We start from the raw sequence: 24,645 nt of genomic DNA on the forward strand, positions 1-24,645 counted from the left end.
TTTTATGTCAAATTCCTACATTCAACAGCAGTTCAATTCGGAAATTGATCATTTACATAATCAATCGTTCGTTCATTTAAATAAACTCTATACAAATTTCCAAAAGCATTTTTTTTCGAATACAGTGTGTGAAATAGTTAAATTAATGGAACTCTTGTCTCCAACACACGTAAAAATTTGTAGCCATTTTGTTAAAATTGAATCTTTTTGTACTATGTACTTAGTTGAATTTAGATTTATTAGCGAATAACAATGTGGCGTTGAGTTGAGCATAGTCATAAATACCAATTTGCATCATTCTACACATTTGGTTTGTTCGGTAGTTATAGGCAGAGATAAAATTTTATAAATTGAATGTTTCATTGTTGTAACTACTACAATGTATAAATTTCACTTCAACAGCAGTGGAAATAATATTTTTGACGTTTTCAAACAAAGGAATTTTTCCCGTTATATCAAGTATAATCTTAATGTCAATAGTCAAAGAAATGACGAGAAAAACTATAATTCTCGGTTGATTGTTCAAAATGCGGTATGAGTAAGTGACAGTTTCTCTTTGTTTACATTCTCTTCTATTATTTACCTAAGGGTTTTCACGTTTATCACTCAACTCTTTGTAAAAAAAGAAACCTTCGACTTTCAAACAGAACGGTGAAATTCAAGAAAAACTTTATAATCACGTCACAATAATCGAAAGAGAAAGTGAACAAAGAAAAACTGTCACTTGCTCATACGGTCATTTGAAAAATCAATCATTTAGGGCTGAAAAGTCATCTTTTGTGGCTGAACACTTAATTTAAATCTCAATCATTTAATTATAACTCATATGTGCTCATATTACAATATCTAATACATTTAAAAAAAAACTACAATTCCTCATTCATTTGCGTAAATCCAAATACCAAGTCAGATAAAAAAATCATATAATTCCGGTAGTTTACTGAGACCGCTGCTGGTTGTTCAAATCACGTCAACTTCACGGAAAATCAAATTGAAGAGAGTAGATGATAAATAGAACAGACTTCCGAAAGGTTTATAGACTACGGAAAATCTTTCAGGATATTATTTTAAGTCTATTTCACCTCGACTTTAACCATATGGTTTTTCGCCGAAAGAACATTCAGGATAATTTATTGTTAGTCGATTTTCGCGAGTATGGATATAGCTCAAATTAACTAACATTAACGCTGTCATTCAATTGTCAATATTGTCTTGTATTGCCTCGCCTATTTACAGCTAGCTTACGAATTTATGACTTCAAGAACTTTTTTATCTTAATATTGGGTAGTTTTCCCACATACAGGAAAATAGCGTTTCATGATTTTTTACGTGGTTTTCATATTGATAAATGAAACCCTTTAAAACGTAAAAGCATTAGTTGTTTTGTTTGATTACCTTTTCGTTGTCCGAATCCGTGGTGAATATCGAATCATATAATCACAGCCGATTCCACTTTTTGACATTTTTTGTGTTTTGTGATTAGTCGTGTGATACTGACTGTATGGAGAAAAAAAACTCGCAAGTAAACATAGTCAATAGAAGAAAAAAAACAAAAACGGAATATAATTTTTGCTACTGGAACATAATCTGCTATTATTTTCGAGTCTATACGTATTAGTTGTGGCCGGAGTCATCGGAGGGATGACGGATTTAAGCGAATTGAAGTGAGTATCTAGATTATCCAACTAGGATTCTGATTGCTTTCAATAAACTTTTATTTTGCAGTCGCTGCCGGTTATGCTTTTCGCCGAATAATCTGACGGATGCACTTTTTCCAGCCGACGGTACTGTTAATCAGGAACTGATGGGTATGATCTATGCCTGCACCTCGATCCGCATCACCTTCGAGAAAGACTTTCCATGTCCGATATGTAGCAGTTGCGTGCGAATCGTTAATCAATTCCATGCCTACAGATGCAAATGTTTGACCAATGATCGTGAGTTGAAGCAGTTACGTGGTGGAAAAGATGACGATTTGTCTGATGAGGAAACATCAGTCGACTATGAAAACGAGCCAGATCCTCTTTCAAGTGGTACGATTAAAGTAGAAAATGACAGTGATGATCGATTTTACAGTCAGGTTAAACGGCAAATTCGAAGTTTCCTAGAGTCCAAAGTTAAGCAGATTGAGCGCAAAGCATTGAGTCGCCTGAATGATAGTCTGAGACAACGACGATATACTAATGTAGACTTACAGATGACGGTCGATGAATCATTCGAAGAGCAGGAGTTTCAGCAGCAGGACGATTTTTTGGTCTCTGATGAGTTTGACGACGTAAATTATGCCCGGGAAAGCGAAGAGCGAGCAACGGACTTTGCTAGACTAACCAGCAGTAGTCAAGATAGCATCGATTGGAAGTCCAAATATTTGACACTTCAAAAGAACAATGACCTACTGCAGAAAGCTTTCCGAGATCAGAAATGTAAGATGAGAAATACCGAACAAACGTTGAAAATGTATCAGGAGCAGGGCGGAACTGCGGGCTCATCCAACAATTCAGAAAACACCAGTGTGATGGAACTATTCAATTCCATCGAACATCTGAGACAGCAAAGTACCAATGGATGGCCAACAGGATTCACTACGCATTCTATCATCCCGGAGATATCAGTCGACTATCTTAAAAGTATAAACTACAAATCGGGACCTGGAGAGAAAGGTGATCGAATCTTCATCAGCAAGTTGGCTGTAGCAGTGTTCGGACAGGAAACGCTAGCGAATTCGAGTGTCACTGGACGACCCTCAAATGCACACAATCATCTACCGCCCAAACCTCCATTATGTCCGCAGAAAATGGCAGCTATTGGACGTAAGTGTAGTTCTCATTGACTTGAATTGAGTGTAACAAATGTGAATGTTCCGATTTTCACCAGTGAAACTCTTCGAGCGTGTCCAGCTTGAAGTAGGCCCCGCAAACCAGGAGGAACTACTTGCCCGATCACACGAAAAGCTGGTTCGCCTTATTGTGTGTCAGAAATCGATGAATCTGAGAAAGCAGTATATCAAACACAACCATGGGCGAGATGATGACTTTGGGCCGGGCCCGGAAAGGAAAAAGAAGTTTCACCAGTAGATGCCCGCTCGGAAGGGCTCTGAGTTGACGCGTACATCCTTGTAGGAAGGAGATGGAATGGTTCGCGTTAAATTTTATTACTTCAATAATAAAAACAATTTACTCGTGTGTGGATGATTTTTCTTGGAATGGCCGATGATCGAATTACTTTACTTGACGGTTGAAATCGAAGTGAAAATTTTATTATTGTTGTTTTCCATAGTGTCATTAAACAAACAGTTTTCACGAAAATGAGTTGGATTCGCACTTAGCAATCAGGGTGTGAGCAAACCCGATATAAGCAACAGGTTCGAAATTGACTCGATTTTCAGTTCGGTGACAAAGAAACTGGCCTCAAACAAACTATTTGACAGCAGTTAGGGTGGAAACTGGATTAGGTTTGGCATCAAGCGAAAACGATATAAGTTTAGTTTTATCACAGATAACAGATATACAGGCTCACATATGAACTGTGTGTAAAATTTGCTCAATCAGCGTGGTGAACACTTGCAGATGTCACTACGATCGACACAAGGTGCCATCTAACAAATGTTTTGAAACTATATTTAGGCGATATGGACCGTGAACGTTCTCATCCGTTTGTCAACAGACAAACAAACAAAAAAGTCTGTTTACTAACAGTACCACTGAACTGTCAAAATGTGTTCATCTGATTGAGGTTAGCTGTGACGGTAAAAAAACTAATAGCTGTCAAAATTGATTCATTTTTGTAAGGTTATGTTATGTTCGTGCAAAACCTAATTGAATTTTTTATCGTGACGTCACGAATGAACAAAAAATCATCCTTGACAGTTAAGCGGTACTGTTTACAGACAAGCTTAAACAAAAATCATCATGAATTTGTTAACTCCAGAACAACGCTTCCAAATCGTAACTTTTTTTTTAACTGTTTATTGAACACTTCGTGAATTTTATGGTGCACATAATCTCGTCCGTCTGAGACCACCATAAAGAACGTGATTGCCAAATTTCTGTCTACATTCACTCTTTTGGGTGCCAAACCGTCTTGTCGATAAGAATGAGAAAAGTGTGTACAGAAGAAAATATTGCTTTCGCCTGAAAGAGTATCGAAGAAAACGACAATTTATCATGATATGTTTACGTTTTGTCTTGACTCATCAGTGCATAGTAGTTCAAATTGAACTGCTTTATGCAAAACTCGGCAGTTCAATTTGAACCGCTAAGCAGACAATGACAATTTATCGATTCGTCGTTGTGCGCAACAAGTTGTAATTTTTCCATCGACTTTTTGAAAATTTTTTCGACCAAAATTGCCCTATTTGGAATACACAAACCGGTCAAGAATAACCATTGCATCCCGATAAATGTACTGTTTGGTGCGGTCTATGGGCTCTCCGGTCCTTATCTCCTTAAAAATGAAGAAGGACGACGCGTTACCGTGAATGGAAATCGATACAGAATCATGATCAATAATTTTTTGTTACCAAATCTTCAAGATATGGATGTGGACGAAATGTGGTTTCGACAGGATGGTGCCACATGTCTTACTGCGGCCGAAACAATCGGCTTAATAAAGGAACATTTCAGCGACAACATTTCGTGAAATCGTTTCAGTCGTCTCTGAGAAGATTGGGTGCATATTTCTCTGGCACGCACACAAACACATATATTTTGAAATCTCGTCGAACCGATTCGAATGGTATATGCTACTCTATAGTCCGTATTACGATTTAAAAAGCGGTTTCTTACAGAAATAATCACCCCTATTCTGTACGTCGATCGATTCTAAATATTTCGGTCGAATGTGCAATTTCCATTCTGCATTCCGTTCGAGTTGGGTATGAACTCGAATATCATTCGTTCGAGTTGTTCAATTTGCGAACATTACTCGATCGATTTGCGTACGTATTACTTCCGTTAGGTTTAGAATCGTTCTAATTTGTTTTACAAGTGTTTCGTTTACTAAAAAATGAAGAATATAGAAAGAACGTTTAAGTAGTATTGGCAGCTTTGATGGTTAGTGTTCGAAATTTCAAGTGTTCCCGAACGAGAGTCGATCGAATTATACAAGTCGAACGGAATAAGGAATCCGTCGGATTGTAGAATCGGCGTGTATATAGCCTTTCTATATGAGATATGGCGCTATCATTATCAAATCCATATGACGTTTATGCAGTACCATCTTTCAAAAGTCTGTGTGGAATTCCATGACATTCCGATTAGTAGAGAAATAAGTGACAGCCATTTAAGTGAAGCTGCTTTTGCCACTTTTGAAACAATGTATTCGAAACAATTTCGTGAGTTCATTTATCATAGCTTATTGATGAAATGGTTTCAAAAGTGTTATCCGCAATCTGCTCCATCGAAAAGAACTATTTGTTTTTGATTCGCTGAATTAAAGCATGGTCGTGCAGACACCGATGATGGTGAACGTTCAATTGAGTTGGTCACTCCAGAATCAAAAAAAAAATCACAAACTGGTTATATCTAATCGTAAATCTAAATTGCTCTGCCATGGCCGTTAAGATATCAGATGGCAGTGTTTTTACAATTATGTATAAACATGAGAATTTTAATCATGAGAAAGCTCTTTTTCAAAGTAGGTGCCGCGTTTACTTACAGTCGATCAAATACAACAACCTGTTAATGAATTCGAGGAGCGGTGGGCCCTATTTTCAAATAATAAATCAGATTTTTTGCATCGGTATGTGACAATGGATAAAACATGGAAGCGTCCAAAGGCACAACAGTCAGCTGGAAAGGTTATGGCTTCAGTATTTTGGGCTGCACATCTTTTGGGATGCTTCATCGACTATCTTTAGAACGGAAAAACAACCAATAGCAAATACCACATAGGGTTGTTGAACACACAAGAAACAAGCAAAAACGTTATCATATGTCAAAAGAAAAATCACTGTTCCGTCAAGACATTGCACCGATTTACAAGTCGAAGGCAACTTTGGCCATATTGAACGAATTATACTTCGAATCGCTTCCTCATCCACCGTATAGACCAGATATTGCCCCAAAAGACAACTGGCTATTCGCTGATCTCAACAACAAAAATGTTCATCGGTAAGAAATTCAACTCAAATGAAAAAGCAATTGCTGAATGTGAAACTTACTTTGAGGCAGAAGGCTATTCCTTCTACAACGACGGCATCGAGAAGTTGGAAAGGCGTTGGAATCATTGCATTGCTCTTGAAGGAGATTATATTGATGAATGAAATTTGATCCGGAACTCGAAGTCAGGACATTGATGCGAAAGAAATATCTGTATCTGTATTTGGATTAAAGGAGCCTTCATTTAAAATGGTTTCTACTATTTGCTGCGTCACTGTTTTAATAATTTAAAGAATTCTATGACAATTGCCACGTAATACCAAGGACGCGCCCATTTCCTAATTCTAAAAAGAGAAAACTAATACCGTTTTCGTTTATTGATCAGAGCAGCCCGAAAGCTGACCCAGAGTCGCCCAAACAACGTTTGATATGTTTGTTTTATCAACCTGAGGTCGCTCTAGATCGGACTCCAATCGCGTAGTTTTGCTCTGAAAATTTTCTCGGGTCGCACCACGCATCCAGCCGAGTTTGTTTATTTTTTCTTTTTTTCATGAGTTGTTGTTTAGGGCGCGTACCACGTGTTCGTTTTACTCGGAGTCAGAGTAGCCCACGTCTAGGTTCAAAAACGAAAACGGTATAAATTTCAAAGTTTCGCACCAAGCAAACAGAGAATCATCGCTCTAGAAGATAAAAAGTTTTTGCGACCTACTACTCCAAGGACGATGATCAACTGTAGTGTGGAAGGTTCGCTGCAGTCATTCCACACATTATTCATTCAAATACACGCGCAGCAGCGCAAACCATAAGCAAAACAGTACCTAACTTTACCATGCATGCTCCGCGTGCAAAGCCAGGGACGGTAAACAAGCGGCAATTTCATTACATGGAGGAGATTAAATATGCGCCAGTGCCACCATTCACAAATGGCCTTCGTCAGCGCTAAAGATATCATGGTCCATCGGTAACTATACTATACAAAGCTTGACTCGACTCGCATGACATGAGTATGTACAGTACAAGGTTGAGAGACAACGGGGTACCGGTAGGTATGACTTTCATTACTTGCCATGTCAATTCGATGGATCGATCATCATCACAACACAGCGAAAATGTACTATCCTGCACCCGGTGATGATCTCATCAAATCACATATCATCGTTCGTTAATCAACGAAACATCCTGAAACTAATCATTACTCGCTACTCGATTTGAGTAGCACAACCCATTCGTCCTATCTCTTTCCAGTGCCATTCATCACGGCATGTATTGGCTGGTAGTAAGAGCGCAGCGCAACCCGTAGAGCCGTAGAAGAGAAAGCACAACCTCACACGCTGTATAAACCGTGAGGTCGTCGACCTGGTTGCTGCCGTCGTTGTTGGTCCATCTCGCTCCCGCCGGTCAGTTTGCAACCGATCGTCTCGTTCCCACAAACACTGGCAGCGCACCCATAATCGACATCGCTCTAGCGTACGCATATATGTTTATACTCGTACTAATCATGAATTAAAATGTGCAGCTGATTTGTTTCTCTATTATTTTTTTTTGCACATTATACCTACATAATGCACGCTCTCTCGGTTGCGGTCTACGTAGGTGTGAGTGTTGTTCGTGCTTGCACTCGTCAGGGTTTTTTCTTCGGTCACCCCCGCGCATCTATCATTTGCTTACCGTGAGGGACAACCCACTTGCATCTCAGGGCCGTGGTGAATACATTTGACATTTATTTGTTATTGACCTCGCGTAGTGCTGCCTGCTCGCAGAAGGCGACTAGTGTGTATGTGTACGTATGAGTTCATAATTTCGGAACGAAACTGCACATGAAGCGACTGGCAAGTGAGAAAGCGAGACCGAGAGCGAGCGAGTGAGTGAGCGAGAGTGAAAGATAGGTATCTGTCTTCGTGGAAGCAACTTTGAGTGGAGTCGAATCGGGAGCGAAAAAAAAACCTTAGCAGTTGAAGAAAAGTGTACTTCTTGGTCGGAAATTGACCAAAATATAGTGTAATTTTAAATAATTGTGCCTACGAAAAGTGCCAGCGGGAAGATCCTGCGGATAGGGATTAGTGGAATGTTGATTTCGTTGCGATTTTGAACTGTCATCGTTGTACTAGAGAGCAGTATCTGCAGAAGCGCTGCATGTATTGCAGGGGCAAAAAAATGGAACAAGCAAACGTTGAAAGTCGCTGCCGTCTGTGCTTCTCGGTGGAGGATCTTACCTGCTCCCTCTTCCCACCCGAAGGAGAACCCAGCCGGGAAGTGATCGACATGATACTGGAGTGCACTTCTATACGGGTAGGTTTTTCAAACGGCCTTCGGCCGTATGGCATTGACTGCTTGCTTATGGCGTATTAACTTTTCGCTTGATGTTTTTGTTTTACTCGGCAGATAACCTTGGAGGAAGACTACCCCGCGAAAGTGTGCGAAAAGTGCTTGGAGACGTTAGACAAGTTTTACCACTATCGGCAGCGTTGTCTGCAGAATGATAAAATACTGAAATCTCAACGAAACACATTCAATAGCCGAACGAAATTGGTTCAAGTAAAACAGGAACAGCTGGACGAGCAGGAGAACGATGTACGCCTCTCGCCCGCCGAGGAACAACCTGGGCAACCCGTCAAACAAGAAGATCCCGGAGGTTATTCGTCTATCTTGAGAAGTATTCTGCTGCAAAGTCGCGAACCGGGTCGGGCCGGATCGACAGCATCAGTAGAGCAAGAACTGGAACAGGACAATACAGGGCCACCTCACCCGCAACCTAAGGCGGAACAAAACGATAATCTAGCCGATGAACGTGAAACTGCTCCCTCTTCGCTTCTGCAGCAGATGCTCCTGCAGCAGGGCTACTCACCGCGAGAAATTCAATCTCCGGTCACTCATCAGGGACCCACCAATCCGGAACCAACGTCTTCTCTGTTGAAACGTATGCTGCTCGAAGGTGGCGCCAATCACGACTGTCCGTCACCGTTGGAAGGTCTCAGCACACTGAATCACAAACAGGAACCGGATCCCACGCCACCACCACCGCCGCCGCCGACCAATCATCATCAGCACGACGAAAATCACAACGAAGAACATTCCGAGACGCCACTAGCGTCACAGTTGCGTGCGATTCTACTGCAGCATCGTGCTGCGGCTGCCGCAGCAATGGCAGCTGCTTCCTCCGGAGCCGGTGGTGGTAGCAGCACGGCCACAGTCTCGACGGTAACGGCAGGTTCGGCGACGGTAACCGATGAACTACTAAAGTCAACCGGCGGTTCAACGGAGAAACCGGAAGTTTCCTATTTGAGAAGTTTATTCCTGCGCAACGATTCCGAAGGAAACGAGGACAGCGATAGCGATGCGGGCGATAGGCCAACCGGGGAGATGCTATTCAGCATGTTCCAACAACTGCGCGCTCGAAATGAGGTGAGTCTGAAGAAACGTTCTAAATCTGCTCTGGAGCAGGAACAAATCACCGTAATTCATTCACACATGCATTTCCTTTCCCTTTACAGCTACCCAACTCCGACGATACGGACGACTCGGAGGATCGTGCCTTCGATTACCGGATTCCGAGTGTACGACGGCGCAGCTCGGAATCCACTACGGACTCTCGCAAGCGCCGTCGGATGGACTTCAACTGTTTGTTGTGTGGACGATTGTTTCTGAATCGGTCCAAACTGGTGCTCCACATGCGAACGCACGTTGCTCCGACGGAGCCTACACCTCCCCGGCAGTCACCATCTCAAGCACCGCCGGTAACTCCGAATTCGACGGCAACTTCAGCCGCGTCCATTGTGGCAGTCACAGCCGCGGCTGCTGCCGTTCCTGGTGCCAACAACACAGAGGACGACGAGGAAAGTCGTCAGATCGAACTGCTCGAACGGCGCTCGTATGCGTGCTACATTTGCGGGGCCGATCAGAACAATCTGCAACAGCTCAAGGAACACTTACTACTCGCCCACCAGGATCGCATCCGTAGTCGGGGTCGGGCCAAGGAACGACCGAAACCGTTAATCAGCTGCAACTTTTGCAGTCGCCAATTCAGGAGTCAATTTGCCTACGGGGAACACCTGAGAACACACACCGGCGAGCGGCCATTTCCTTGCGATCAGTGTGATAAGCGATTTCCGAGGCGCTTCCAACTGCTAGGTCATCTGTACAACGTGCACAAGCAGTCCTGGGTGGCGGACGAGTCCAAGGCAAAGTTTGTGAAGAAATAGAATTGAACTCGATTTAATGCCGAATGCAGACGGCAATGACACAGGAACACACTCCGAACCTGCATCGGTGGGGGTGTTTAGATTGTTAGGAACCCTTTCGTTTTAATTATATTTTTTTAATTTTTTGATACATTTATAACATACGAAAATTATACCTTTTATTATCTGTTGAGAAGTATAGCATACAATTTTATACTGAACAGTTGTGACGGTCTTGTAGTATACTGATCCCTTTTTTTTTAATCTAAGTCCCAGGAAACGCTATTCAGAAGACAAGATGTTGGCGCTAGCCGGGACCCTACGTTGTGTTTAATTAAATCCTCACCAGGATATTTCAGCGAAGCGACGGCAGCTATTTGTCGGTCGACCTTACTTGCATTCGCACTGCAGTACACCGGTAGCGAACAGCAATGCAACTAACGGGTTCTGCAAACAGCCACAGCGGTCACCAAAGCAGCCAAAGGAGCAGAAGACGAACAGCCACAAACAAACAGCTGCACTGATAAAACTCACAACTGGATGAACCTTGGCGGACTCTTGCCAATAAAAAAAAAACTACACTATTTTAACGTTTGAGTCACTTTATTCACTGACTATTGCTAGTGTATTTCACTTCTGCTGTTCGATACACTTCGGACTTTATGATAGATCAAAAACGGTCCGATTCTAATGCAGGTTTATTTGAGACTGACTGGTCTGATGATTGTGAACAGAGCGAGAAGATAAAATGAAAAACTGAGTTGCCAGAAGGGCCTGAGAAACTGACATAATTCTATGAACGGTAGCACCAACTATCTGCAGAAGGCAGTGTTGGTAAACAGTGTCGCCAGTAAAACTAGTGCGACGCAACACAAGAAGATCCCAGGTGAGTACATTTTGGATGACTAACTTTTCTTTTTTTAATTTGTATAAGTTTAAAATCGTTATAATTTACATCCTCATTGAACATAAGTCAAAATTGAGTGACTGGCGTGTCAATTTCATTAAAAATGTACGTAGTCTAAACTTGAGTTACCGCCTATCTCTACTCAGTTTTGAGTGAAGGAACAAAGCTTCCGAAATTTGAGTATTTTTTAATCAGGATAATAAAAAATTCTTCAATGTTAACCCTATGGAATCCCTAGTTAAAGTCATTTTTAATTTTTTGACCGATTTGGAGTTAAAATTGAACGATTTTGATACCCTTCTGATGGACTTCTCACTTAGCATAATTGTAATCACAAAATTTTTTCTTAAATTCGATAAGAATATTCCGAGAATGAAAACGCACTGAACTGCAAGAAGTATTTTTCTCACTCAAATATTTGAAAACTCAACGCTTACTCGTACTGTATGATTAAATGCAAGAGTACCAAAATTTTACTCAAATTTTGACATATTGTTCCAGTTTATGAATTTGAGTAACCGCAATTCAAACCATGAGTTAAGTTCGAAGAGCGTGTAAATGCAATATATTGATGTTCCATTCTCGCCTTTCCGATCCGGTTCTGTTCTGGGATCCGGTTCCTTGCACGAACGCATGTTTTTGTGCGAGAGAACGTTGGTGTTCGTACATCGGGAATTTTCTATCATGGAAACAGATAGAAAAGGTGTACAATGAAGCCGAGTAACTTCTGAAATCCCACAGATTCCCGAAGAAAGGACAAGGGACAGCCCCAGTTTTGTGCTCTTTAATTGATCAATATTGATGACATGCTATTTTTTATTATCTAAACATAAGCAAATAGAAAAATATAAACTATCAACTTCATTGCTGTTAAGAGTCTACAATTCATCCCTATTCAAATTCGATTGAATGTGAAATTTCTTCGCCTGAATCACGAAAAATATTCTACCTCCGAATCAAATAAATGGCCTAGAAAAATGCAAGCCAGAAAAAAATATTGGTGAGTAATGCCAGAGACTTAACTGGATGCGAATTACAATAATGTCAATAGAAGAAAATATCAAAAAGATCATTAATAATCAATTTACTGATACTAAAAGTCAACTGTGCAAGCTAGAATGAATTAAACGAGTCATTTTTCACACTTTATACCTACCCGGTATACAAGGTCGCTCACTACATCAAAACCGTCGTCCGAGCACGAGAAAGACAAACATCGTTATGAGTTTTTTCTCTTTTGAACACGTTGATACCAAATCTTCATAGAAAACTGTAATTTGGAATTATTTTTGGTCATTTCATACTCATTTTCTCATGAATTGCCTTTATTTTTGGTTTACTTTAACTTAAGGAGTACGTTGAGATAAACTGAAATATAAGGTTGTTATAAGTTCTGGTTTGAAAGTGTTTTTCAGAAATATTTGTTTGGATCAACTATAGTACTTTTTCAAACCATTTTCTGCTTGCACAAACACTATTTTTTTGTGATTTCGCTTCAGTTTTAATTGATTTGTACCCAGGGAGTGGGTAACGAAGGGAGCAGTCGCTCCGGCCGCAACGTTTTTTGGAGGTGACCTAAATATATATTGTGTTCATTTATACCTACACCCTCTTTACAGTTACTGTTTGATTTGATACAGATTTGATTAAACTATTTGGTAGTTTTTTGGATGAAAAAATAATGGTTTTGTGCCATTTTCTCTAATTGTTTAGAAAACGCTAAATTGACGCTTCGGGTATTCTTATTGACTATTTCCCTCATGGCTAGACCAGATATTTTTAAGTTACGTTACCATACAAAGAATGAGCAAATATTTGCTTCTCGAACAAAGTTTTGTAAAAACGATAACAGAAATGGTTTTTTATAATCCATTTCAGCGTTGCTATCGCTCAGTGAAATATATTGTGCTTGCAGAAAAAAAATCAGCAGCGACGTCTCTCTCACCTGATTATAACCCTCCAGCGAAATTCATTGTACACCCATGCTATGTAGACTGCCATGCAATACAGTAATCATTTATCCTACTTCGAAGTTTCACTACCTCGTAACATTGAGTCTCAAACCCATTGATTCCTAAACATACATTATAAACTTAAAGTGCATACAGAAAGTGATACTCCTTTGGTACGTGCTCCATTAGTGGAGGCAAGAAAATTTATTCATTTATGTTAAAGCACGTGGTTCATAATCAAGACAACAAAATATACATGATGTAACATGGTTCTATCAGTTGATGAATAGCAAATGACAGTTCAACTGACGTCGCTAGGAATCGTCGCTGCGCTAGTGCGCTGGACTGTCCAGCGAATTGCAGGTTAGTGCTGCAGCGACAATATTTAGTTTCTATACCACAGTATATAAACACGTTTATCTGGACTCTTATTTGCAATTGCCACTCAAAACATTTGTAGTAGTGTAGCAAAATACTGATAAAAAATATTTCAAATGAAATTAGGCCTTCCGGACCTCGATTCAAAAGTCAGTTCTCACAGTAATTACAAAGCCTTTCTGTATGAGAAAGGTAAAACGGCAGTTTGCAATGAAAATTGAAACTGTTTTTTTATATGCGAGATGTGTTTGAAATGCATGGAAATACAAGATCTGAAATTATATCTAAAAATTTTGAAAAAGAATCGGCTCTCTAGGAATTTTGAGCCCCAGAATCTTCGAGTTGATTTATTTAAATCTTTTTTTTTAATAGCACACTCTTGATGATTCCAGCATTTCTGGTACCAAAACAAAAAAATCGGTGTATTCTTTTATTTATTGTCGTTGACTGAATTCTGCCATGAAAATTGATAAATAATAATTTTTAATAAGAATACTGAACTGATTTTGGTACACTGAAAGAAAGATAATAGTAGAATGTACCATTTTGAGGGTAAAATTAAAAACAATGCACCATATAAATCTTGCTGAACATACATTTTGATTAATTTGAAATCAATTTATCGTATATTTTACCATTTCTATGCTCTGGTATATTCAAGTAGAATATCTGTTTATATAGTACGATATACTATGCTTATTTGAAGGTACATCTAGTATTTTTAACAATAAATTTCAATAGTATGTTTAACCATTTTACTGTTCTAGTAATATTATCGGTGATAATAGTAACATATACCATATCGAAGTTAAAATAGATATAGTTATCTTTACTGCAAATAATTATTCATCCAAATAAAATTTACTGTATATGGTAATACATCATGGTTGAAAACACTATGTGTAGTAAAACGCTATGGCATGTATTTAGTCAATTGCAATATTTATTCGAAAAATTATAATACAGTTTTTTCGCGGTATGCTGCATAGTCCGTAGAATTCGACATTCTACTGTCACAAATTGTTATAATTTTTATACCTATGTTTAGTTCATGATATATTTATTAATTTGATTAAATTGATACATATTATTAAAACAGTACATTAATAATGTATCATAGATTGTAACTTTAAAATTTAATTATAATGTTAATATATTACAAACGAATTGATTGTGTATATCAACGCCCAAATGCATCAATGGGTCAAATAGTCCGATACCGGTAAAACAAATCTGCAACAGCGTTCAGTGATGGAGAAATGTTTACAGTTGGTGTTCAAGTGTAAGTATATTATTGATTAACATTATTTATTACAAAAATTACATATACAAAGTGTATTTACAAGAAGTATTTTTTCAACCTGATATATTTTTTATCTCCTATTTCATACATATGGATTGGTGGTCCATCACATTGATCAATCATCGTCATCGAATAGTTAGAACTAGGTCCAATAACTTCAAAAGCTGCGAAATGTGTTGAATAATTGGATACAATCCATACCTGACATACAGCGTACAGAACGTCTTTTTACGAGTAAGTATCGAATTTCAAATAATTTTAAGTTGCTTATATCAATATCTGATTTAGTTAAGAAATATCCTCGTTTGTATTCGGTGCCTTTATAAGAAACTGTGCTCGATGCATGAAAGCTTGAAGATAATAATGTACTATTAATTTCTAATAACGAAAAATAAGGCATATTTGCAAGATGAACTGTAGCTACTTTTTTATAGTTTAAATCTTGTTGGAAGAATCTCGAATTATTTGAATCTTGTGAAAAAATTAGGCCAGCTTTTATACAGAGTGTCAAACAAATGTTGCGTCTTGATGTTATGGTTCTACAATATTGTTTAAAAGATTGATGAAAAGCTTCAAAACGGAAACTCCAAGTATAACGCGGAGGTCCAACTTTTCTTATTGTGCTTACGTAATGGAGAAGTATATGATACTTAGGTTTTAATTTTTCGTTAAATAGTTCTTTATATAACGTGTGGTGGAGACTTATTTGTTTTTGTAGAGTAATTAATAATTCATCATTAAATCTTGGAAGTAAAATCAAATCTGCTAGCTCTATCAGGGACAATACAAATTTCCATACTTTGTCATTTTCAGGAATTATATCTCCAAAAATTAATGGAAAAAAATGCAAGAAATGCATCATTTCTCTTGCGGTCATTTTGAATGATGATGTTTTTATGTGCTCCCGAGTAATTTTTCTGAATGTGTTCCGTTTTTCTATTTCCCCATATTTGAACATTTGTATTCGATAGTTTATAGTGTGCAGAGAGATTTTCATTGTCTCTATCATGTATTTTAAAACTAAAGCTAAATCATAATGGCAAATACCATGCGAATACAGATCGTGCATTGGATCGACTATTGTAAACTCACCCACATGATAGTGTTGAAGTCGGTTAAAACTAGAATAATCTTTTATCCCGGACTCATTGACAGCTTTCAATGCATCTTCGTTATAATTTTGTTTGTTTCTATTTAAACCGGGATCAAGTTGAATCTGTATTTGAGCTTGATTTTTACTTATTCTACAAAATCTGCAGTAAAACATGGAGTTGAACGATGTAGCATAACCCATAATTGTATTGATGCCCAAATTATCACCGAGTAATCCTGCTAGCACGAAATGAACTTTTGTTGTAACTCCTCTAATCTCAAGACATATTCCATTCTTTTCCAGATCAACCAAAACATCGATCAGTTCCTTGAATGCGCAAGATGGACCAAATTCGTTGATGTCTTTAGCCTTAATGAATCCAGCCACAAAAATATTACATAATTTTGCTAAAAAATGAGCAGGAATGATTGGAAACGTATAGTATAATCCACACACTTTATGAGTTCCCGAGTGGGCGCCGATTGCATCATTCAATTCTGCTTCGTCTGAGAATAAAAAGTATGGAACAACAATCTTATCTTTAAATTCTTGTTTGATATCGCACCACAGACTTCCTTTCACAAAATTTTTGATATTATTATCGTGTTCTAGTAACTGCATGTTATGAATCGATTCATGAAAGACGTTACCGTTTTCGAAAAACTTTCGAATTTGATATTTTATAGGCATAAGACAGCCTCTAGAAATTACATTTTCATTTTTATCCTTAAATTCTATTGTCTGCGGATTTTCAATCAGATTAAGATTTTTCAGTTCATTATTAAATTTATGTTCTGTTGCCACGAATTGAAAAGGGTTATAAATTTCCTGTAATAGTTCTTCATAAATGTTTTCTTTCGGAATGTAACTAACTTTTGTAAGCGCGTCGCAAATGGGTCTAACAATCTGTGCTGATATATTTTTTTGAAGTTCAACTACGTCTTTTCTGGCAAAGTTTTTTTTACTATAAAGTGTTAGAGTAAAATTTAAAAAGCTTTCTCTGAGTTTATTTATTATATCGATTATATCACTTTCAACCAAACCATTATCATTTTTCGAGTCAATGATGTTATCTACGGACTTACGAGGTTCTTTGCATTGGTAATTATCTGGTGCTGCGAGTATATTGTTTAAATGAATATAACTGGCACTGTCTTCAATAGGTTTTTCTTTCAATATTTGTGGTTCAAAAAGAATTGAATGAGCATTCACAACGTGACGTTTGAAACGATGCTTGTCTTGGAAAGCCATTTTCGGAACGCAGTTAGTACATTCGTATTTTAAATTAATTGGAGTTCCATGGAATACAGTTACATGATGCATTAATATTGGTAACGAACATATCGTGTCTTTACAAATGAAGCAATTCATTTTTGACGCGCTTTCAGAAATGCTAACAATTGCAACAATTGACTATTTTTCGATTTTCGGCTTGAGTTGATATCGTAAAAGAATTGGCATATAAAACACAAGAATAGTTCGCAGCTCTCAGGAAATTCGAAATCTAACACGAATTTCAATTTGACGACGACATCCAAACAGCGTAGGAAAGTTGGTAACTTATATTCTAGGAATTGAGTCACCACGTAAAATGAATCCAGACTCTGTGTATGTCCAATAGCATAGATGCGAGGAGATAACTGTATGTTAGCAGATTCGTGTTCTTTTCGAAGTGAAATCAATGCTTCTCGATATTCTTCGTACGTGTCAATGATACAACAGACGTCGTTTTGTGCTTGTACTATTGTTGGCAATTTCCTAGCTGATGTTCTTGAGGGCTTAACGATTGCGTGGAAAATGGTACATAATATGTAATCACGAGTATCTGAAAATAAAATTTTCATAATTGTTATCGAATAAGAAAAAATGTTACCTTGTGAAATCAATATGTATGACTCGGATAGTGTATCTAACAGCTGGATTGAATAATGATCTTTAATGTTACTTATTCGTGCGTAATCGATGAAATCAACAGCGAATTTCTCCCAACAGTCAAAAACTGTCTCCAATCGCTCAGAGGTATTGTATAAATGATTGAAATCCGTGTCAATCTGAATTTTAAAAAACCTTTTCATCTCACATTTCATACTTTGTCTAGTACGAATACTTACCAGCAAGTATCCATTTTCATCTGTTATTCTTGGCCAATCGTTCAATATAGTGCGTTTGTCACTGTTTTTATCCTGCTGAATATTACGAAAACGTAGCAAAAACGATTCCGCCCAGTGTTGGCGAATGCGCTCTTCTGGTGCAATGTTATTGCGTAACCAGTTTTTAACAGTTGACAATCTTTCAATCTCTGAGAGAAAGGAACATTTCATATTAAATGCTAAGAAAGTATTATATAATGAAATCAAAGGTTACCTTTGTCAGGTAGTTCTAGAGCAGAAGACTTGACATTGCTCATATGATCTGCTACTTTGTCTCGAATGCGCTTGCCGAGGTCTTTTTTACTACGATTATGAAACCGGTCATACAACAAGCCGGATGGGTGCTTTTTATTGGCCGAAATATCCCTCGGATTATAGTAGGTTTCCTGAAATGAAATATACACAATGTATTATCATAATCGCTATAGTAAAATCGGTGTAGCATTACTGCAATTTCCGGAGGAAAACGTAAAGAAATTAATTTAGCGAATTTCGCTATATAATAATCAACCACAGTGTGAGACAGTGCTCTTCTGTTCACGTTATCCAGATACTGGTGCGATTTGTAGTATTTACAAACAATCTTCCCTTTTTCGTTCCTTACAAGAATGTCTTCCAATAAACCAGTAGTTACGGAAACAGAGTTTGCCAGTTTTAAATATGCAGGTACCGCGGAGCTGCACGACTCAACCTCTTCATCGTTGCGAATTGTTGACTCGTGGAATAATACACTATCAGGCCAAATCATGAGTTTTCTGCTAAGAGCGTGTTTATGCCCTGTCCATTTCGACACCGAGAAAATGTCATTCAGTGCCTTTTCGTCTAGAATTTTCAAATATTCTAGTGTGATACCATGGCCTATAAAGTTATATCATTCTCAGCATCATTAAACTTACTTTGAAAAGAAATTATATAACAGTCGTGATTCACTCACCTACTAGAATAGCATATATAGCGGGGCTTAGCATCCAAGAATCAATCACGGAGCTCCGGAATTTCGTCAGCATCTAGTGTAAAATCGTTTAACTTTCGGATAATGTTTTTTATTAATTTTTTTAGAAATACTAATACCTGAGATTAAACCTTCATCAGCAATGATATCGTCAATAATTATTTCAACTTTCTCACTATCCATTTCACGAGAAACACGATTGAATAAAACCAAATTCAAACCACACGCGAAGACGGCGACTAATGAAAAATTGTTTTATTTTTTTGCAAAGCAGAAACAGTTTTATGGTTATTGCCACTGCAACACGATGTTTAAAAATACTACACTTGTGGTAAACTTAAGAACCAAGAATTGTTATTTTAAAATTGTAATTATTATGATTACAATTTAACCATAATTATGGTAAAACTTAGAATAAGGCTAGTTTTATGTAGTAGAATTAACAGAAATATTCTTGTTATTTTAATTAGACACTGGATTTAGATTAAATGTAGACTATACTAAAATCGACTATGCATATCGAAAGGTGTTCATAGTATTTTCAAATATTGTTTTGTTTAATCGAAGAAAAATTTTGTAAAATTTACTATTCATCAGAATAGTAACTTGGAGAAGAGCTTTGTTAACGTATCTACCAGAAAATTATTTTCAGTGTACGTATAGTTGCCCTCTCAGCAGGCCGTTCAATTCCCACTTAGAAAAAAAAACGTTCAACGGTGGTCCTTCATTGGTCCAATACGTTGTATCATTGGTCCAATGAAAGTCCAATCAATCGTTCAACGGGAGGCCAACACGGGTCCTTCGTTTGCCGATTTTGAAACAGACCGTTGAACCGAATGCTATTTTTTTCGTTCAACAAACCCGGCAGACAGAGGTCCATTGTTGAGCCATTTTTAACATGAGGAGTTGGAGCCCCGTTGGACTAGTTTTACTGCAGAATTTCTGAAGTTTTCTCCACTCATTTGTTTAAACTAACAATACATACCTGCACAATACTTCTACTTCACGTAGAATAACAACAAATTTTCTTTCTATGTAAAGGTAAAACTTAATTTTCACACTATTTTTGCAAGAGAAAAAACAACAACAAACCGTTCCAGCAAATTGAACGAATATTTCGTGCAATATATCGTTCAACAAGCGATCAAAAATCAACAAAATTGAAGGGTTCCCTCTCAGCAGGCCGTTCAATTTTGTTGATTTTTGATCGCTTATGTGTATTAGTCGGTGAGAAATGCTGAGTTTGATACTGGCCCTTTGCACTAGACATAAAACTCACCACGCTTGCAACATTGTGGTTCATATATCATCCCTGCGGGAAACCCAACCAAATGCAACTAGCTGTCAAAACATCGATTCGCTTGTAAACAAAGAACTCGCGAACGGGAAAGGAAAAAAAGTCGACCTTAAAATTGGTGAAGAAATCAAGTAAAACCTTCGCAATTAGAAACCGTTCCTGAATTGTGCGATGGAGCACGATGAATTGTAAGTAATTACATATTACAGTGAACGTAAGAATCGGATAACTGCACAACTTTTCCCCCGCAGTAGCTTGGAGTACTTTTGCAGACTGTGCGCCTCTGAGGGGGTGGTTATACATCCACTCTTCCCACCCGGGGACGACGACCCGAAAGACGAACTTGTCCGGATGATCGATGTACTGACCTCGGTGACACTGACGCGAACTCAGGATTCCTGTGCGGTAATCTGCGACAAGTGCCTCCAGATGTTGGATTTGTTCTGCCAGTTCCGCGAAGAATGCCTCCGACAGGATGTTATGATTCGGACACGACGCGTACTTACTAAAGATCGCCTGGAGGAAGAACGACGATTGCTTATCCAGCAACAGCTAGCTGAACGTCAACAGACTGTGGTGGAAATTAAGGAAGAAGATCCACCAGAACCACCAACCATTGTGATAGATGACTGCAAGGAAGAACAGCAGGAGGAGGATGACGGCGACGAAGAACCACAAATTACTGCAGAGGCAGTGCTCCAATCTAGTCTTATAGCCAGCAACAGCAATTTCCAGTCGCCAGCAGAGATTTCACTTTACTCGCAGACAAGCAATCTATCGATTTCGGTGCAGGTCAACCAGATTTCACTAAACGGTACCGGGTCGACTAATGCAGCCAGTTCAGCTGTGATCAGTGAACCTACCGGTTCGGAGGCACGCCCTCAAAAACCAGTGTTTCGTAAGGGTAAACTAGATCCTAACAAACCACCTCCGGACTGTGACACGTGTCAAGAGAGCTTTAGCACCCACTACGACTACGAACAGCACATGGACACCGTACACGCGTGGGATCGCGGCACACGATGCTCTCTGGCGTGCGACCCGTGCCAGATGCGGTTCACCAAATCCTACAATCTCAAGCGTCACATGTATGAAGTGCACGGCGAGCTGGCTCCCGGACTGACGGTCACGGCGTGCGAATACTGCGGGGTGCGGTTCCTACGCGGCTACACACTGAATCGGCACATTGCCAAGATGCACAGCAAGCGGAAAGCGAAGAAGGCAATGCTACTGAAAAGCAAGTGAGAACGGCGGCATGACTCCGGTTAGGAATAAGGACACAGAACTGAGCGATATGTCGGGGGTGGGGAGTGGGGATAGGAGCAAGATATCACGAATGTGGCCATATTTGGATTAATTGCGAGGAAATTTTGCCGATGGCAGTGCGGAACTTCGGACCGCGTGAGGCGAGCTGAGTGCCAAGTTGGATTTTTTTTTATTTGGAAGAGACTGAAGAAGCGCAGCCATCAAACAAAATCAGTTCATCAGGAATGTGTGACGCGCAGTGCGCGAAACGCTTTTATGCTATTGTTTTAGTAATGTCCTCGAGTGAGGCAGTTTTTAATGTTTTTTATTTCTTTATTATTCTTCTGTTCAAGATTAGCGAAAAATGTACTAAATTATGAAAGAGCTTTCTATGCCTTGGTAGATATGAAAACGCATATTTGATGGAAAACAGAGAAATATGCTATTGTTTCTCAGACAAGTATTTCAAATTTAGTAAACCTGCATAGAAAAAGTTAACAATTTCTAAGAGCAAAAAAACCGTGCTCCTCTTTCGCATAACAAACAGCTCAAAACATTCCACGCATCAGTCGATCGCTCGCCTCGCGGTCACTCTTCAAATACTAATATTTTCACTTTCAAATAAGTCATAAACTTTCGCCGTATTTATTTCTAATCAGTATTAAGTTTCTTAAAATATACAAGTGTAATCTCGTATCGATAAAATACGTAGCTCTTAATAAAAAGTATATATAAAAATTCTATCGATCTCACCGGGTTCGATCTCCGTCCATTCATTCCTGAATATTATCCAAAATCCATGCCAGATAGGTGCCGACATTGGTGTACACGTCCGGATAGTTCAGATGGCATTTGCTGGGTCCGAACGAAAGCAACCCGTGCAGAACGTACCGTGGACTGCCGTCCACCGTCTGGACAGCCTGCAGTGGAGCAGCGGGAACATCAAACACACAGCCGACCGTTGCCGCATCTCGTTCGACACAAATCTGCCGGAAGGTTTTCTCTAGCGGAATCGAATTTTCACTGTACAATCGTTGGCAGGCCACAAATTCTACAACGGTAACCTCGGACCGTTGCACCAGTGGCTGTTTCGAACTGCCCTTCCAACCGACCCGGGTGAATGTTGGGGGCTTGTAACTGCGCAGTGGTTTCGACAGCGGAAGATTGGTTTGACGTTATCTTGTAGAATATCCGCCGGTTGGCGAAGTCGGATCAAGGCGACATCGTTGGCGAACCGGGGTTTGTTGTACTGCTGATGTACGGTTATGGTTTCAATGTTTAAAGTTTGCGTCGGCGGAGCACAAACCGACTGACCGTCTAGCGAGTCACAATCCTGACTTCTGGAGGTATCGTAGTCACCCAACCGGATGGCTACCGGTTTGTAGTTTTTAGTATTGTACACACATTGAGCAGCCGTTACCAGATAACGTTCACTGATCAAGATTGCGTGGCACAGGGTCTTCCGTTCACGTGCTCCTTGTTGAGTGTATTCAATCAAACCCACCCAGGGATAGGTCAGGAAAACCGGTTTATTTTCTTCCTTATCGAAGGGGTACGGGTTCAGTCCGCAGATATCTTGGCTAAGTAGTTTTAATTTTGGATGAACGTCGGATCGAGCTGGTGCCTCAACAAACGAAGCATTTAACTGCTGAACGATCCAATCAACGTAACGTGCGACATCCGTGAAAACTACATACTCGAAAGGATCACACCGCCCGGTATTCTCGATCGTCGGCGAAAACGATATAATCCCTCTGACAAACCAACGATCACCAAACAAAAAGAACATCCCACCGCCACTATCTCCGTTGCAAGCGTTTATTCCGTCCCGTCTTCCCGCGCAGTACATATTACTGGTCAACGTTAGGCCAAACACTTCTCGATTACTATCAATGCAGACCTGATTGTCCACCACCGGCAGCTGAGCTTCGTTCATAACCTCCGAAAAGCTCAACGTTCCGGTTGCTCCAAAGCCAACGATCGTTCCTTCACGATCGCGAATCAGAAGCCGATCATCGCCCTTATCCCACAGACAAACGGGCTGAATAAAATCCGTAAACTTAATATCGGTTGCCAGCTTAATCAGCGCGATATCATGCTCCACGGCGCCGCTCTGGAAATTTCGATGCACCAAAATTCGATCCGCTTCGTGCTCTTGCGAGCGTTCGTCAGCTACACGTAACCGATTACGACCAACCTGTACCGACAGTCGTTCACTATCGATAATACCATTGGGTAAACGGACACAATGCCCGGCTGTAAATAGACATAGGATGTAGATTTGGCAACACTGCTTTTTTCCCATACCAAAAACAATCGATTCAGAAGAACCGTAGAACCTTTCTCTATTAATAAAAAACCACCGATCACTCACCTGTCAGAATAGTGTTTTTATCCAGAATTGTTCCACCACATTTGTACTCGAAGGTCAGACCTTCACGATGAAAAATAGCCGTATGCCAGGGCCAATTACCAACCTGGGACTCCTTTCCACCGACAATCAGCTGGGTTACCTTACGCTTCCGTTGACCACAATCCTTAGGAAAGCCCGCTTGACCCTGTATAACCACCGCCGAAACTATCAACAAGATGGTCCCTATTCGTTGAAGTTGATTCATGTTTTAATTCGACTGATAGCGATTATCGTCCACCGAATAACAACACACCGATGGCAGATCAATGCAACGTGAAGGTCTGGGACGAACTGCGGAACTCGTTTGCTGTGACGATCAGTTGGGGATTTCCTTTGCGTACATAAATCTTTTAGTTGTGTAGAAACGAATGAGAGGAAGAGAGTAATCTTTCGCTAGCTTGTGATAAGTAGTGGAATACTTCGTGAGCATGACTTCAACATAGAACGTTGCTGACCGAACTGCATTCAAACTTAACATAATAATGAGAACTGTTGGATGTTTCATTGGAACTTTGCCAATTTACTTACGCAGCAGTATGTCCAGTAAAGAGAATCATCAATGTTTTATGTCTTTTCTCAACCTTTCCTATTCTTCATCCGGGTAAAGGTAAACGGAATTCAAATTGTTAACCATCACTCATACCAGAGACATTATATTAGCAAGATATCAAACTGTCAG

The 24,645-nt window shown here is 39.4% G+C and overlaps 4 protein-coding genes and 1 pseudogene across 6 annotated transcripts; 3 read left to right on the top strand and 2 right to left on the bottom strand.

Annotated features, from left to right (window-relative positions):
* The first annotated feature begins 1,236 nt into the window (after positions 1-1,236).
* LOC131433626 (uncharacterized) lies at positions 1,237-3,175 on the top strand. The gene is made up of 3 exons (XM_058600120.1): positions 1,237-1,664; positions 1,726-2,810; positions 2,875-3,175. The coding sequence occupies exons 1-3, from the start codon at positions 1,642-1,644 to the stop codon at positions 3,072-3,074; spliced, it is 1,308 nt and encodes a 435-aa protein (XP_058456103.1). The 5' UTR covers positions 1,237-1,641; the 3' UTR covers positions 3,075-3,175.
* Positions 3,176-7,928: 4,753 nt separating this feature from the next.
* Positions 7,929-16,442, top strand: LOC131433583 (zinc finger and SCAN domain-containing protein 10-like). 2 transcript variants are annotated; one of them, XM_058600117.1, is made up of 6 exons: positions 7,929-8,387; positions 8,481-9,500; positions 9,590-11,162; positions 14,726-14,795; positions 14,953-15,050; positions 16,213-16,442. In XM_058600117.1, exons 1-3 carry the CDS (start codon positions 8,232-8,234, stop codon positions 10,295-10,297), a joined length of 1,884 nt encoding a protein of 627 aa, XP_058456100.1. In that variant the 5' UTR covers positions 7,929-8,231; the 3' UTR covers positions 10,298-11,162; positions 14,726-14,795; positions 14,953-15,050; positions 16,213-16,442. The 2 variants fall into 2 exon arrangements, with proteins under 2 accessions (XP_058456100.1, XP_058456101.1); XM_058600118.1 differs by having other exon boundaries at positions 14,957-15,050.
* Positions 14,974-19,314, bottom strand: LOC131433557 (uncharacterized). 2 transcript variants are annotated; one of them, XM_058600115.1, is made up of 6 exons: positions 19,131-19,314; positions 18,508-19,066; positions 18,274-18,445; positions 18,021-18,208; positions 17,783-17,960; positions 14,974-17,734 (listed from the first exon to the last, which is right to left on the bottom strand). In XM_058600115.1, exon 6 carries the CDS (start codon positions 17,278-17,280, stop codon positions 14,974-14,976), a length of 2,307 nt encoding a protein of 768 aa, XP_058456098.1. In that variant the 5' UTR covers positions 17,281-17,734; positions 17,783-17,960; positions 18,021-18,208; positions 18,274-18,445; positions 18,508-19,066; positions 19,131-19,314. The 2 variants fall into 2 exon arrangements, with proteins under 2 accessions (XP_058456098.1, XP_058456099.1); XM_058600116.1 differs by having other exon boundaries at positions 16,589-17,734.
* Positions 19,315-20,364: 1,050 nt separating this feature from the next.
* Positions 20,365-22,039, top strand: LOC131433658 (zinc finger and BTB domain-containing protein 18.3-like). The gene is made up of 2 exons (XM_058600165.1): positions 20,365-20,496; positions 20,560-22,039. Exons 1-2 carry the CDS (start codon positions 20,480-20,482, stop codon positions 21,551-21,553), a joined length of 1,011 nt encoding a protein of 336 aa, XP_058456148.1. The 5' UTR covers positions 20,365-20,479; the 3' UTR covers positions 21,554-22,039.
* Positions 22,040-22,197: 158 nt separating this feature from the next.
* LOC131433656 (CLIP domain-containing serine protease B15-like) lies at positions 22,198-24,280 on the bottom strand (annotated as a pseudogene).
* Between the last annotated feature and the right edge of the window lie 365 nt (positions 24,281-24,645).

This window comes from Malaya genurostris, chromosome 1 (assembly GCF_030247185.1).
Source record: "Malaya genurostris strain Urasoe2022 chromosome 1, Malgen_1.1, whole genome shotgun sequence".
NCBI classification, from domain to species: domain Eukaryota; kingdom Metazoa; phylum Arthropoda; class Insecta; order Diptera; family Culicidae; genus Malaya; species Malaya genurostris.

Coding starts and splice junctions, on each gene's coding strand:
- LOC131433626 (XM_058600120.1), top strand. CDS start 1,642: ATGACGGATTTAAGCGAATTGAA. Junction 1,665..1,725: donor ACGGATTTAAGCGAATTGAA/GTGAGTATCTAG, acceptor TTTATTTTGCAG/TCGCTGCCGGTTATGCTTTT. Junction 2,811..2,874: donor GAAAATGGCAGCTATTGGAC/GTAAGTGTAGTT, acceptor GATTTTCACCAG/TGAAACTCTTCGAGCGTGTC.
- LOC131433583 (XM_058600117.1), top strand. CDS start 8,232: ATGTATTGCAGGGGCAAAAAAATGGAACAAGCAAACGTTGAAAGTCGC. Junction 8,388..8,480: donor TGGAGTGCACTTCTATACGG/GTAGGTTTTTCA, acceptor TTTACTCGGCAG/ATAACCTTGGAGGAAGACTA. Junction 9,501..9,589: donor AACTGCGCGCTCGAAATGAG/GTGAGTCTGAAG, acceptor TTCCCTTTACAG/CTACCCAACTCCGACGATAC.
- LOC131433557 (XM_058600115.1), bottom strand. CDS start 17,280: ATGAATTGCTTCATTTGTAAAGACACGATATGTTCGTTACCAATATTA.